The 16184-nt window shown below is 38.9% G+C and overlaps 1 protein-coding gene across 14 annotated transcripts in view; it reads right to left on the reverse strand.

Annotated features, from left to right (window-relative positions):
* Positions 1–16184, reverse strand: part of LOC146472729 (uncharacterized) — a 70163-nt gene that overhangs the window by 19121 nt on the left and 34858 nt on the right. For 6 of the 14 annotated variants that reach the window (XM_085119450.1, XM_085119437.1, XM_085119443.1 and 3 more), the window contains 22 exons: positions 15933–16001; positions 15600–15668; positions 15157–15225; positions 14768–14836; positions 14144–14212; positions 13377–13445; positions 12534–12602; positions 12321–12392; positions 12012–12080; positions 11719–11787; positions 10721–10795; positions 10444–10512; positions 10049–10102; positions 9173–9319; positions 8512–8646; positions 8343–8414; positions 4308–5393; positions 1521–1550; positions 1396–1428; positions 699–731; positions 544–573; positions 418–450 (listed from right to left, as the gene is read on the reverse strand). In XM_085119450.1, the coding sequence (XP_084975576.1) occupies positions 418–450; positions 544–573; positions 699–731; positions 1396–1428; positions 1521–1550; positions 4308–5393; positions 8343–8414; positions 8512–8646; positions 9173–9319; positions 10049–10102; positions 10444–10512; positions 10721–10795; positions 11719–11787; positions 12012–12080; positions 12321–12392; positions 12534–12602; positions 13377–13445; positions 14144–14212; positions 14768–14836; positions 15157–15225; positions 15600–15668; positions 15933–16001 (2490 nt within the window). The remainder of the gene's footprint in view (positions 1–417; positions 451–543; positions 574–698; positions 732–1395; positions 1429–1520; positions 1551–4307; positions 5394–8342; positions 8415–8511; positions 8647–9172; positions 9320–10048; positions 10103–10443; positions 10513–10720; positions 10796–11718; positions 11788–12011; positions 12081–12320; positions 12393–12533; positions 12603–13376; positions 13446–14143; positions 14213–14767; positions 14837–15156; positions 15226–15599; positions 15669–15932; positions 16002–16184) is intronic. The other 8 variants (XM_085119447.1, XM_085119441.1, XM_085119449.1 and 5 more) reach the window with 5 other exon arrangements.

A 16184-nucleotide genomic window follows, 5' to 3' on the forward strand; every position in this document is an offset into this window, starting at 1 on the left:
GTCATGATCGCAGGGGTTGAATAAGCATTGATATTACAACGAGAAATTTTATCCTGATCACTGTTAGGGCTTAAAGGGTTAAATTAAATTCATACCAAAATGTCGGTTAAAAGACGAGAAAAAACGTCTCAGAACCAATCTGTTGGTCAAATGACATCTAATAAATATCACATACAAACTCCTTTGTAATTTACTCGTCTTCTCTCACTTAAGATAAGATTTCTTTTTGACTCTCATTTACAAGCCATGAGAATTTGGTGGATACATTTTTGGCGGGAAACTCGTACCTTGTCATATTCGCCTAATACCGTCTTCCCTCAAAACAGTCCCTTTATTTTTACTTGGAAAATTTAAAAATACTTCATGTAAAAGCAACAAATATTCGCTGCTAGCAGAGCGCGAGTGAATTTTATTTACCTTGGTAAGTAATTCTCTCTCTTTCTTTTGATTCTGTGGAAAATTTAAGACACAGTCAAGCATTAAACGCACGCCGTTTAGAATTAACAAACGCAACAAAATAAGCACTAGTTTACTTCAACCAACCTCCTTCTTCAAGAATGCTAAGTCTTCATCCTAAACGGAAACAAATACCAAAAGACATCAACCAATTAATACACTCTATTCGTAAACGTAAGCCGTAACGATGACAAAACAAGAGAAAAGGATACTAGAATTCTGTGACACAAGTCTCCACTTACCAGGATTTTCATTTCACGGTCTTTTCGTTCAAGCTGTGAAGTAAAAGGAAAGAGCAAACTGGCGGTAAGATATTAGAGAACTTAGACACAGACGTTCGTGAGCCACGGATGATAACGGGAAGTGAGATCGTTCCCTTGTGGGCTTGCTTTTGCTTCTCACAAGGACTGAAAAACTTTTGTTTTGATGTCCAGTGGCTTTCCGTTAGAAATGACGTAGCACAGAATGCGTCAAAAGGAAAACGTTCAACGTCTGGCTGCCTGGCCTGGCGTTCGAACGCCTGTGCTCAACGTCTATATAATTGTGACCTTCCCTCGCCAACTTATATTTGTCAAAACAAGTTTACATATCTTTGTGATTCCTTATGATTCGTGGCGGATAAGAGCGTAGAAGTAGGAATGGACTTATCGGCGTGCAAATGAGGTTCCCTTTGCGCATCGCCGACCAGGTATCAACCCAGCAACGACCTTAACAAAACCGATACAAGACATGTCTGTGGTATGAAGGTGAATATTTCACATCTAACTAGTGTGCAGAAGACAAGAAACATGGACATTGGTTCTATTACACTATCGAGTTGGTGACAGGCAGAAAAGTGGACAGCTCAAATGAAAGCAACTGAACAGTCTCTGTGCTGCGGTTTCTGCAAATGTGAGCTTATCCACGTTGGAGAATAAAAGAGTTCACGACCGCACGTACCAATGATTTAGTCTCCAATTCAGAAGCTTCGGTCTGGTGTGAAAAAAAATAGAAGAGTTAGGAGGTACGATCATAATATACAATTCTGTTACAATACGCTAGTAAATGTAATCGATGACCTTTACCTTCATGGAGCGAATGACGTTTTCTTTGTTCTGCAAGGCAATCAGTACATGAACAATATAAAAATCCGAGAAACAGAGAGGAAACAATACGGCGACTTTCGGAAATGTTTAAAGGCCCACCTTCACCCAAGAGTCATTGCGGTCGTTTGTTTTTGTTTTGAAATGCTGTATTGTCCAAACGCGTGATCTTATTGGCTGTACGAACTCAAGCGGTTCATGCGGGTTTCCTCTACGACTCGTGCTGGAGGGAAAAAATATTCGTGATCGCTTATTGCTTTCTCACTCGACTCCCACTCAAATAAAATGGGGTGGTTTTCATATATGAAAACTGTTCCTCGGCGCGCAATACATCTTGGGTGAATGTGGGCCTTTAATAACAAACATATCATCAAAAATAATAAACCATAGCCATGATGATAAACCTTAGCCTCCATGTTTAGCGGTCTCATTAACAATAACAATAAAAACAGTTTAAAAATAACGTTTTTCGCTGTCTTATGATTAGACATTAAAACGTATACTGGACTGGACGACATAAAAAATAAATAAATAAATAAATAAATAAATAAAAAAAGACGGGAAAAGTCGTTTGATACAGAAATGATTAGGGGATTCCAAAAATGAGGGAACAAAGACAAAAACAAACAAAACAAATAACGAAAACGAAAAACAAAATGAAACAATAACAAAACAAAGCAAAAAAATAACATTTTTAAAAGCATGAACCAAAATTGAACGGAAATACATCTTTGACAATACAAAACATGCATGACCAGAAAAGACGTTTTCAATGGGCAACGAGGCACTCTGATAACAAAGGATTTCTTCCAATCATTCCGAATCCACGAGTAAATATTAATCAAGACGCAGTTTTAAAGCCACTTACTACTTGCACGTCTGATTGTTCAATTTCTATTGTACAAACAGGACATGCTGGATACTTTGCGCAAACCAGCCATTTGACTTCGCAGTTTTCTGACAAACCACCCGCCGATACTTGCACTCCTCTTGCATTATTTAATGCACCTTCGCTGTTGTCTTTCCCGGATTCACTCGCTTCTTTCTCCAAACCAATACATTCACTTACATCCTCTTTAAGTTGCCAGACATTTAAATCCGACTGTGGCTTTCTACCCAGAAAATTGCAAGACTTAATTGTACATAAGGAGTTAAGCACTTCAATTTCCCGTGCAACTTTGCTAAACATGTCGGATTCTTTCATGTTGTTTTGCTCGGACGTGGTTCGTTCACCCCGTGCATTCGAATCCTCTGAAATTACTGCTAATATAGAAGCCACAGGCATTGGAATCGGGTCTCGTAAGTCAACAGACGAATTTGGTCCACCTTCCCACAAACTTTGCTGCCAATCCATTTCCAACTTCTAATAGCCCAAGTCGTAGTGACTAAATGTAACCATTAACCATGTTTTGTTTCAAAACATAAATTTACAAACTTGCCGCTGCTCGAAAGTGAGAAGCAAGAAATAAGCGATAATATCACGAGAAAAAAGCTAAGAAACTACGCAAAAAAAGGGGAAGTCTAACAAATTCACGGTAAACCAGAAGCTGTATTGGTCTCAAGCTCATGGAGTGACCACTAAAACGAAAGCTATCCCATGGTACTCTCTTGAGTTGTTGCTTGTTATTAAAATTATAATAATATGCTTTTATGGGATTTTTCCAGGTTTAGCTTTGAGGCCTCTTAGCAGTGAAAGAGTAAGGTGCCAATTTTTGTTCGGTATTTAACACCGCTATTGTATTAATAGGCTTTCATTGACAGATCCAGAAATTCATTTAGTTCCATTCTGGGTAGTCTTTGGCACGGTGTATGCATTCACGCAGATTTGCGGTATATATATTCTGAATTCTGACACTATATTCATTCAGGTTCAGAATAAATCTGGACATGAATGAATACAGCAAGGAACTCAGAAAGCTAAGCGTCCTAAAATCCATCACAGTAAAATCTTTTTTTTGTTAATAAATAATCAGCAACATTCGTCCACGGACATTATCTGTTCCCAGAATTGAGGGACAAATATCCATGCACATCTTTAACGCTAACTAAACGTTATTGTGCTTATCTTTCTGTTCACAATACGTTCGCTGAAATTGCGCGAGGGAATTTGACTTTTTAATGCCTTCCTGCACCGCTCTAACAACACGCATGGTAACTTCTTCGTCTGTCCTAAAGCAAACGCTCTTCCATGTTGAAGTTCTAAGATGTCTTTCAACGTAAGGAATCGACTTAAGTTTAAGGACCAGGAGATATCATCTCATATGTCCAAGTTTCAGATGAGGCATATTGCCTCACGTGACCCATTTTAATCAATTGAAGTGATTCAAATATTTGATGGGGCATATGAAAAATACTTTAAAAAAACCGTTTTTTGAAACCTTTGTTCTGTGCTTAAAGAATCTAAACCCCGATGGCCAATACCAGGAATTCCAAAATAACTTCCAAGTTACACGTAATTCGCACCCGTTTTCCACAGCAGACCTCGCCCCCAGTCTCCACCCCATACACACGATACTAGAAGAACTGACTATATAACTAAATGTATGGTGTTTGTTCATAAAATAGTGAACTAAAATAAAATTCCTGTACTCGTTCTCACTGGCTGCTTATTTGAAAACCGTGATAGCAATTTTGTGAAAGCTGAAACGTCCTGCTTCTGACGATTAACAAAAAATAACAAACAGAACTAACAAATGGTCTGCAAACTTCAAAGATTACAACCAAATTGGACGATCCAAGGCAATAAAACAAAAGTTAAACAAGCCTTACCTTCAGCTGTCTCTCCAAAAACTCAATTTTCTCATTCAGTGCATCAATTTCGCCGCGGTTTATTGAAGAGGCTCGGTTGAAAACAATTCCCCGTGGAGGGATCACTCCATCCTCCTCATCACGTGACCACTGTGGCGTCACCGAAGGCGCCTTATCTGTATTTTCATACGAGACGAACGGTTTGTGCAACTCTCCTGCCTGACGCATTTTTAGCAATGGCCTTTTGGGCTTAGGATGGACCTGAGGAGGAACCTTGGTGGATCCTACACCTGAGGGTCTTTTAAAGGACGAGGAGCTCGGTGGTGAGGATTCCGGTAACATCCCGCCTAGTTCGCTTGGCTCCAAGTCCAACACCAGTGTAGGTTCCTCCACGGTGAGAGGTGACTCCACCCTAGAGGAGGGCGGTGACTTCTCAGAAGTAGGTTTACTGTGCGATCGTGCTCGCGAAGACGCCCGCAGTGAGGCCGCGTCCCTTGGCGGCGAAGACTCGCTTCTCAGCAGAACCTCGATTCCGTGGTCTAGCACCGGCGAGGAGCTTTCTGGGAAATCAGGTGGTGGTTCAAATGGCAGAGGTGGTGGGGAGGATTCAGGGAGGGGAGGGAGATCGTCATCATCGTCGGAATCAAACACTACTAGATCCGTCGTGTCTGTTCGGGCTCTGTCCACCTCTTCGTCGTCGATATCACGAAGGTCTTGAATACGCCGGTCGATGTCATCCATGACAGAGTCTACATTCCTTCGCGCTGAAACGAGTTCGGGCTCCGATATCAGTTCTTCCGAGTCACGAACACTCTCGGTGTATGATGGCATCGAGTTGTTAATGTTTGAATAGTCTATGTGGCCATCTGTTCCGTCCAAATCCAAGCTTTCAACATGAATGAGGTGCGCGTGATGTTTAGGTTCAAACTTCAAGGGCTTGTCTTCGAGGTAACGGACTTCAGTAGCGACTGTCGAACGGACTTGTGGTGCGATGGTCTCCTCGATAGAGCCTGGTACCGAGCGAATGCCGTCAGAAGACACACCGGATGCTAGGTACGCATGCTCAGTCTGTGTTGCTTCGTTTGACCGCTGAGCGAACTCTCTCGTCTGTTAATGGAGAGAAGGAAAAATATTAACCCTCTCGGCCACAAAATCACTGACTTTACATCAACTTATGTGTTTAACGAGTCTGAACATGAAATCTAATGCTACACGAACAATGTAGAACTTGAGAATGATGTATTAATCAGTAAATGACAAAGGCATACTCGGAAAAAAATCCGAGTGGTCCTATCAGGAGTCGAACCTAAGACCTTCAGGTTACTAGTTCGGACGCTCTCCACTGAGCTACAGGAGACTCGTGGGAGCTAAAGCCATTAAACTAGGTTCATGGGACAAACATCCTGCATACTGCTAGGACTGGAATGTCAATGTGCGGCATATGTGCAATGGAATAAATGTGATTATTTTAAGCCAGGTGAATAAATGAGAATGATGTATTAACCAATAAGTGACACAGGCATATTCGGAAAAAAAAACCCGAATGCCCCTATCAATGTAGAACTTGTACCAAACTCTTTCAAGGTAGCAGTTATATTGTTTGTCAGAGAACGATATCCTACACCGGCACCATTCAAAAAGCTGTTGAATTGCACTTTCTTGCAGCCCCGCTTACTTTTTTTTCTGTACAAAGTATTTCGGTAGTTCTGAATTTTTGAGTTGGTGTTATGACATCCTAAAATATGACCATTCAACGAAAGCAATTCAGCAGCACATCAGCAGCACCAATCCATATAAGTTTATTTTTTTTATAACTACAAGGTGTAATCTTTCCCAGTTTCTAGTTAAGGCATCTTCAGTGCGCTTCCCAACGATAGCTCTGAATAATTTCGTTCTACACCTTTACAGTTATTTGACGACTTCGCTTTCATTATTTACCCGCCTGTTAGTAAATTATTGACATTATCCCAAAAGATGTTCGACATTTTTGGGCAATTCTGGTTGAAGTGGTAGAAGCTACTGTCAATTTCCTTTTTCGAAATCCGATTCCCTTTTTAAAACGTTTGTATTAAAACGCACTACCTAGGTAAAAACACAGCGTTATAGAAAACGGAAAACTGGTGTCCAAAAGTTCATCCAAACGTTTCTTCAGAAAATTTAATTAATAACTGACACGAAAACAACAGTTGGTTGTACAATTCTCTCATGCGTCTGCAATTAACAAAGCCTTTGTTCCGTGAAATCAACACGACGCATTTTTTTTTTAAACAACTTGAAGTTTGTCGCTCATTTTGCCAAAGAAAGGAAAGAATTATTCGCACACAGAATCACACCACGGGGATGCAGACATTTGTTGACTTCAATTATAAAGACAAACATCGACTGAGCTTATGCTGACGGAATAATCCCACGTGTTTTGATTTCCATATTTTAGCATATTCGTTCAGGAAACCACAAAATATAAACATATAATACTTTCAACAAATTAAAGTATCGCTTGCTAAATGAACATGGAAGCCCAATATCCTTGGCGCTTACTATAAAATGCATATGAAAGCCCAATATTTTGGACGATATTAACAAGAAAAGTTGCTCCAATTAGGCTGTCTAACTACAGTAGCAATATTCGCCACCTTAATAATGAGTAGCTGAAATTAGAAATTAACTGAAGCAATATAAGTGTGTATATCTGTTCTAGGAGAGCTCTATGAAATTAGACGAAGACCAAGTTTTTACAGATCACCGGGACTACCCTTAAATAAAAACAAAATAAGTCCAAGACCAAGGAAAATCAAAATAAATTTGCTGGGATTTTGTCTCTAAAAATAGAGCTGACAACCTGACACTGTCTGAGTTCACGCGTCTCCATTTTTGTTGTTATAGAAGAGGAACAAGACCATCAAGGAAAGAATCATGGATACTTCAGAAAAGATAACAACACTCGACATACGAATATACAGACCGGACAGCCATGAGATAACTTGCCGTATCAGGAAAATAAGACACGCGTGATATTGCATCCGAACGTAAACATGGTCAACATTGAGAGAGATCGAGAGAACCGAATGCAGCAAATAAGCAACGCTCGCTTGACTTTTTGATTCTATGAACTCTAAACCAAAAAACAACTCACAGTCGTGCTAAAGAAAGCTATGCAACTACAATAAAAACACAAACAAACCTTGTATTTTGTGTCCGGAGTGGCTTTGGAGACCAAAACTACCGAACTGTTTCGTCGCTACCATCGCTGTTACGCATTAGCATAATCAATCTAAAATAATTTATGCGTTGTCGAAAATTATTCAGTGTTTTCTGAGTGTTGTCAAACAAAGGCTTTCAATATGGCTGAGTGTTATTGTACACAGATCTCAATTAACAAAGCAATGAAGTAATTTCTGATGGTGACGTGAGTTTTTTGGCATTCAAAAAACCACGTAAAACGACTTGTGTCAACAACGCAAAAGAACTAGCAAATTGCTTTTGTAAAAGCCTCAATTTTTTTGGCCGAGGCTTGACCAAAAACCGAAAGTAAAGATGTTTCTAAGATCCGGGTCAACATCGAACTTCACGAGACGAACTAAACTGAGCGAATTAAGTTCATGATAAGTTCGACGTTTGGCTCAATTGAGTAAGTCCGACTCTATCTGGATCGGCCAAAACGTTCTATCCGTCTGATACAGACGGCGCGTCCCGCAAGTGATGGCCACTTTTAAAATAAGGACAACGGAGAACGAGCGATGAAAGAAAACAAAGTACAAACCATTTGAACAAGCCCTACAGATAGCGAGAGACAGCAATGACAGTTTGAATTATCTAGACTCGAGAGTCTTTGAGATCATACGTGTAAGAGTCCATCATAAGACGTTTCAGGCTGCAAGAGGCTTTGACGAACGCCGCTATAAATAGCCGGAGGCAATGAAACACAGCTGTATTTGTAGACTTGTGAATGCTTTAATTTCAACACACTTTTGACCACAAAACATTAGCATCTCCATGAAATACTCCCTTTTGGGGGAAAAAAAGAGAAGAAATTCCGTTTACAAGGTAACTCCCTACCCTAATCTTTCTCCTTAATTCCATGAGTTCTTCGTACAGTTCCCTGTTTTCTTCTTTTAGTTGTTCGAGTTCCTGGTTAAGAAAAGGAGCAAAGAAAACAACAGAAATGATCAAAAAAGTCACGATTTTCAAACGCACAAAAAGATAATCCAAGACAATCCTGGTATACCTTAGCAATATGTTCTGGTATAGAACCATCCCGGGTAACCTCCAGTAGTCTCAGTATGTTACCTCCCCCGGATATGCCCGGTAGACGCTGTATTGACGCGGAAACATCAGACTCTGCTTGAACTCCTCTGTCAGCCTTTAAACATAAACAATTAGATAAAGAACCGATTAAAGAACTATAATTTGGAAAGTGCTTGTTTTAGACTTGCAAATGATGATGTTTCCTATCAAGATCTTGATCAAATTATGCAAAGGGTCTACTGAATTGCAATTGGAACTAGATTTCATAGTCCTAATAACTAGTTAGCAGGCAGTTCATAGTTAAAGCAACTATTACATCAATAAGACTACCTGGGCAATGACTTTAAAACTAAACGTTTTACAATAATTCGTCAACTCAAAACTAACCGTAACATTTTAACAAGAGAATGTTATTTAGTTTTAGAATGTTTAATATTCTTTAAACAATAAATACCATTCTTTAGTTTTACCGTTAGAAATTTGATTTTAAGCAGTTAACAATTAAAACGATTATAGACGAGTTTAATTTAAGACCTATTTATCTGATAGGCTGTGCACAGTCAGTACAGCAGTCCGCTCTCCATGAAAAAATTGTCGAGCAAGAGCCTATGCTCATGTTCACACTTTTCCGAGATAATTACCTGCTCAAAATATTCACCCAAACTGTTAAAATCAGCGCGAGGTGTGGCCATTCCGGAAGACACGAGACTTTCAAGGTCACATGACCCCAGGACACTCTCAACTTCTGAAGTCGTGAGCCCAAGCTCCTTAACTAACAACAGACGAACCTGGGTACAAGTGTTTAATTAAGGTTGGTTTAACATGTTCAAGCAATAAATGTTGAGAAAAACATTAAGAAAAAAAATGTCTTTGTAAAAACATCTCTGCAGCAATGCTTCCTTGTTTGCGGAAGCCTTAGGACTTAGGGCTGTAAGATTTATTCAGTTGGTTTTACTTTACTCGAAGGGTGACTGACAAATACGTGGACGCAAAAAGCTTGGCATTTATAAGCAGCAAACGATATAATTTATTTCTAGTATAAGTTAGTTTTCAACTTTTTTAAAAACAGTAGCGCCATTCCTTCCTTTTCCGACCCAAGCTTGAAGCAGGAAACGTCTTCGGTAGGATACTTTGAAAAGGATGAAACGTTTAGTTTTACTATAATCAAATTCAAAAAGAATTTATGGCGAAGTTACGTTTTTTAACTTAAGGCGAGGATATACATGTTTAAATTATGCTTGGGCTTTTTTCCTTTCTGCTATAAAGGCATGAACAGTTCAAGAACAAAGATTAAAGTTCAAGTTAGTTTCATGTTATAAATTCAAATTAAAAGTCAAATTATTGTAAGTAAATTTGTTGTGTGTGCACTTACTCTTTGATCCACGATAAACGACAAACACAAAACCTGTTCACAAGAGTTTGGTATGAATGTTGCTAAACCTTTATAACAGCCCCCCCCCCCCCCCCTCCCCCAACCCCACCGTCACAAATTTTATCCGTCTTTAACTAAAACGCACCTTTCCAAGTTGCTCAGAGGGATCCATTTCGGACCAGTTGTCTCTCACATTTTTCTGTAACACAAAATAACCAAGTGCAAGACGTTAAAGGACCTTCATAAATACGCAAACAACCCTCTCAATGGTGCTATTAAAACATTGATCACCTGATCTCACACCCTGCATGCTACGATGATGTGAGAAGTCTTTTCAGTCAAAAGAAACTGATTTAAACGTTAGCATCAAAAACAAGAAAGAGTCCCAAGTGGGGCAACCAGGTAAATAAATAAATAAATAAATAAGTAAAAAAAGTAAGTAAGTAAGTAAATAAATAAATAAATAAATAAATAAATAAAAAGTTGCAGTCTGTCCCTCTCCTGATATCACCCACGTTACACATCACTTACACAACGTACCTTTTCCATCTGAAGGAGGTCCATTCTTTCCTTCAAAGCCATGTTAGCCTCGTTCAGTTCCCCAATTTTCTGAGGACAGATCCATACAGGTATACGAATTAGCTGGATCTAGCATTGCTGCCGCTTTATTTCAGTATTAAATCTTTAGTATGAAGCCTAGGCTCACAAAATAGTCCTGTCAGATCGTCCACTAAATCTTTCTGGTCTTAACCACTGGTCTCTGAAATTCCAGATTGAGTCTTTTTTTTTTTGTTGTTGTTTTTTTTTTTACTTTTACCTTTTCTGCTTCTTTCAGCTGCTCTATCTTCAACTTCAGAAGCTCGAACTCCTCATTAGGCACATCCACAACTTGCTAAAATAAAAGAAATAAAAAAAATCACATAATTATTAATGTCAAAAGGCATTTGATTTTCAATACAGAATATACAAAACACAAGCCAAAACTAGTGAACACCTCTGTAACATTCTGGAAAACATAAAAATTCTCCTTTACTCCAGCTTCAGATCTTCTCAGTCCAACTTAGCCAAGCTACGCGAAATGTGCGCATAGAAGTTTCTATGTACAAAGAAAAATTTCATTCACCCAGAATCGAGAACATGTTCCTTGTTTTATAATCTCGACGAAATTTAACTGAACTAATAAACCCAATTTTGCGAGATTGTTTCCGAACCTTTGGCTTGGCGTCAAAATTGAATCGACCAAATTATGTTATAATTTTCTAATTTGATTCCTAATATCTTTGCTTTCCTTTCAGGGAAAGCATAAAAATGAAACGTCCATCAAAGGCTCTCATCAGGACAAGAGAATAAACAACTGAGGTTAACCATGGTACCTGTAAAGATAAGCCTTTAAAGTAACGACTTTAGACCACCTCTATTCGGATGAACTATTGCGGTTTTAGCAAATCTCGTTAAGATAACATCACGATTCTTAATCTCAATAAAAATCTGGCAAAAGCTTAATATTATAACAGGAAGTTCCTTTTATTGCAAACCTGTTTTGTTTTGTTTTTCTTTTGTTGTTGTGGTTGTTTTCTTTATTTTTTGGTTCGTCATCGCAGCGAGATTTTTTATTCGACACTAATAGGCTTTTCTAAGTTTATTTGCCTTTAGTGCATTTTGCTATTGCACACGTGCACATCAATAGTATACGTAATTGTTTTAATTTATTGAAAAATAAAAATAAATATCACACAAAAAGATATAGTTAAAACTTTGGTATGTAGCAAGTATTTAATGTAATGGCAGAAAATGACGGAAATGTCTAAGACTTACTGATGATTCCTCCAAACGTCGGATTTTTTCTTTAAGTGAAGCATTTTGTTCTTCAAGTTCCTGAGTATTCTATAAGACGAAATAATCTTTTAATTAGAACAAAACAACCTTATGACATTTCTAAAATGACTACTTGTTCTTTCAATAACTTTTTTTTTTGACGGGGGTATGGAGGGGGCTGTTTGTCCATTTTTGATCAATTATGGATTGCTCTTTCGATTCAATAAGGTTAGATTACATAACCCTGCTAAACCTTACAAAAACATAAAGTATAAAACAACGTGTACACTCACCTTCGAGCCGCCTAGACCTTCAATCTTCTCTCTAAGGCGTACATTTTCATCTTCGAGATCGTTCATATTCTACAGAAACAAAACACGGTATCTAAGTGCCAAGCAAAGTATGATTGACTTCTGTATTACTATATATGTGTGTATGACTAAATGTTTCTGTAAATAGTCTGTAATCGGTGTAGTGTAATAATCGCATGTAATGGTGAGTAATATTTGTTTTCTTTGAGATTCAATAAATAAGACTGACTTTCACAGAATTTTACATTCATTTAAATATTATTAAAATAAAACCATAAAAAGAGAACTTACAGTAGTGGAGTCTTCCAAGATCTGAATGTTTTCTTTTAACATGCTGTTTTCCTCCTCCAGTCTTTCAACAACCTGCAATACATCGAAGGCATAATCACCTCACCTCTCACCTCACCTCGACTAGCTTTGTGGCTATTTTGCAGGACAAGCCCCTTATGTAATCCGAATTTATAAAATAAATTGTTGTTGTTGTTGTTAGTCTCCGTTACTTACCCGCGCAGTGGATTCTTCAAGATCTTGCAGCTTCTCCACCATTTGTTCGTTTCCTAGTCGTTCTATAGTCTACAAAGCGAGATAAAAAAAAAAAAAAAAGAAAAGAAAAAGAAGCTTGGTTGGCTAATTTTATTACTGTCACTATTGAACAAGCAAAGGGTTCTTTCGTTAAAGTAAGGCCTTGTGCTGAACGATGCTTAAAGGGAAGTATCACGGGAATCTCGTGTTGTATCAAATACTCCGAAGGGTATTTGTTGTTGTTGTTGTTGTTGTTGTTGTTTTTCTATCAACAGAAACATAAAAGTATTGGTCGAATTTGTTGTTATAGATTGTCACCCCAGCGTACTAAGACTGTCGATGAGCGTCTCTGACCACAGATGGACTGAGTTAGAATGGACTGCAGCTTGAAAAAAGGTAGGCTAACTGTTTTCAAGTTCTCGCGTTTTTCGTTTCCAAAATGCACCAGAGCTGGTCATGACTTGTTCCTATCAAGAATTTAGTTGATTTCTTTTTCTTGATGTTGTACAATTATTTTGTAACTAAGTGAAGGTCCCCGCACCATTTTCACCACAAAAGGTCAGGATCCCCGTGATACTTCACTGAGGGAATTCACTAGCCACCCACTTTTTACATTGTACACGAAATTATCGGAAACACATCTAATGCTGTAAAATCGTATGAGTAAAGTAATGTAGGAGTGCAGGAGGCTAACAATTCGATTCCACTGCCCGGCCAAAAACAACACAGATGTTACTGACATAAAGAGAGCCAGTGAAATTAGAATCTTATGAAAACTATTACATTTCTGTTAAAAGCTGTGGACCAGGCTTTGCTTTGACTTACGGCAGACTCTTCGAGCATCTGTACTTTCTCCTTCAGCAGATCGTTTTCATATTCCAGATCTTTTTCCCTCTAAAAGCAATTAGAAAATGTTGAATAACAGCTCCGATCAAGGGAAAGATGCAAAACGTAAAAAACTTGGCGCATTCGACATAACTAATCTTAGCTGCAGAATGCAGGATGCTTGTCATACATGAGCTTTGAGTAAATGGGTCTAAATGGCCTCACTCGGCACCAGCCTCCCAGTAGCTGAGTGGTCAGAGCATCCGACCGGTGTGCGAGGGTCATGGTTACGATTCCCATCGGGGACACATTTACCATATTTCTCTTTACCAGCAGACTGGATGCTTTCGTCATTACTCATAGGTACGAAATGTAGAGCGCGTGCAACAAATGAACCTAATAAATGACCTAGCTCGCCTCCAGTCTCCCACAGCTCAGTGGTGGAGCATCTGACTGGTGTGTGAAGGTTATAGAGTGTTTTCACATCACGTCACGGTGGCCATGTTGGTGTCCCAAAACAAAGAAATGGCGGCCATGTTGGTGTCCCAAACTAAACCTCTGGGAATTGAACTCTATTTTTATGTAAATACTTTCTTTTGTTTCAGTAAACCAATATGGCCAGTAGTCACGTGAATGAAAACACTCTATAGGCGCGATTCCCGCTTCATATGAGTTTTCACTCACGTAAAACAAAACAAAACTCTAGTGAATACAGTTTTCTATAATCAGCTCTATAGCTTATTAACTTTTTAAACAAAATCACATACCCCGGCTTCTTCCATGATTTCAATTTGTTCCTTCAGCAATGCGTTTTCATTGACAAGATCTTCAACATTCTGAAAAACAAAATGATTTTAACTGAGTGTATAACAGTAACTACAGTAAGTTATAAAACCTTTACACAGTAGTCAAAGTTTCGAATGGGTGGCTTAAGTTATTCTTTATTAGAGTTACGCCTCTGTTGGATAACTCATCTAGACGGCTAATCCTTCGCGACAAAAATTTGGCTTATACGCAAGCCTAAAAATCCAGCCTGATCGAACATGCACCCAAGGCTCATTCGGAAGGCGCCGTATTTTAATACCGTCTCCTCGGATTTAATCGGTTTTTACACGAGTGAACGACTGTATGAGCTTCTGTTTTGCCAAAAACGAAGCAGTTGTACTAACAAGGTGGATATTAACACCCTGACCCGGCCGTAAAGCGAGTATCCACTGTACCATAAAGGCGTACACGACCCTTATTCGATTCCAATTCGATTTGCTCCCGTATTATACTCGAATACAGAATTTTGTATCTGCAAAAGTCTTTAAACGTAAGTGTGCAGGTTAATAATCCGCGAGCAAATTGAGCTTGAGAAAACACTAGAAATAAAAAGCTGTTAGACTCACCGAAGACTCTTCCAGGATCTGCAATTTTTCTTTCAGCGTTTCATTTTCATCTTCCAGTTCTTTTACTCTCTGAAGGATGCAAAACACAAATGTTATTTCACGAGTGAAAGACTAAAAGATTTCAAGGTTAACGTAACACGAGTGAGACAAAACGAGACTAAGTTGATAAGAATTCAAACTTTAAAAGCGCATGGAAGTCGTTAGAGTACACATGACAATGAAAATAAGAGTTCGAACTTTCCTTGATTGTTTGAAAACTAGAGGAAATTAAATTTTTTGAAGGCGCAGGAGAGTCGACGAAAACGAGTAAGCTAGATAAGCTGGAAGCTCTCATCAAATTCTCGGAAAATCGTTCTGGTCTGATGCATTTAAAGAAAAAATTAACAAACCTCGGGTCCCACCATAGTTTCAATTCGCTCCCTTAATAGTGAGTTTTCAGTAACAAGCTCTTCCACATTCTGAAAACAAACAAATGAAGGTGCATGATCATCTCAGCATGTCATACTTTTACAGCCCCTGCTGCTGTAGAAATCCAACGAGAGTTTGTTATAAAGAACGTTATCTATCCAGTATCAAACGTTCGTTACATCAAAATTAAAAAGATTTTAGCAGGGTAAACACGAACCTCTGTGGAATTACGAAACCGGACGAATCCTTCCCCTTCATCAATAAGGTTCAAGCAACTAAGATGAGGGGAACGGGGGGGAGGGGGGATCCGAGTTGGTCAAAAGTGTCGAACGGAGTGTTCTTTAGGAACATTTATGGCGAGGGATAAGATGGAGAATCAAGTATCGTAAGCATAAATATTAACAACATATCTCAAATCACTCACAGTAGACTCCTCCAGCGCTTGGATTTTTTCGTGAAGTATTTCGTTTTCCTCCTCTAGTTCTTTTGTTCTCTGAAATGACAAGCGCAAAATATAAACAATCTGTCGCGTTGTGTAGAGTTTCTCAGGACGTGTAACAACTGTAAGTCCTCAGCTACTGGAAGAGCAATGCACCGGTATCGGAAAGGTCATGGGTTCGAATCCCGTTCAAGCCTGCGACGACAGTTATCCGATATCACAAGAACTTGCCCGATGTTTTTGTACCATGTACCGCTAGCAAATGTGGTCAAACCGAACTTGAGAAGCGCGCTACAACTAAAACGTCGTCAGACTCACCGAAGATTCTTCCAGGATCTGCAATTTTTCTTTCAGCGTTTCATTTTCATCTTCCAGTTCTTTCACTCTCTGAAGCATACAAAACACAAAGTTTATTTCCCTAGCGTAAGACTTGTTTATTTCAGTGATTAATGTAACACGAGTGAGACACTAATCGACACTAATCGAGATGATGTTGGTAAGCGCAAGGGAGTCGATCTAATACGCATTAGTTAGCGGCTGAACGTGAATAAGGTTCGAACTTTCCTTGAC

This window comes from Pavona decussata, unplaced genomic scaffold (genome assembly GCF_977016875.1).
Source record: "Pavona decussata unplaced genomic scaffold, jaPavDecu1.1 SCAFFOLD_98, whole genome shotgun sequence".
NCBI classification, from domain to species: domain Eukaryota; kingdom Metazoa; phylum Cnidaria; class Anthozoa; order Scleractinia; family Agariciidae; genus Pavona; species Pavona decussata.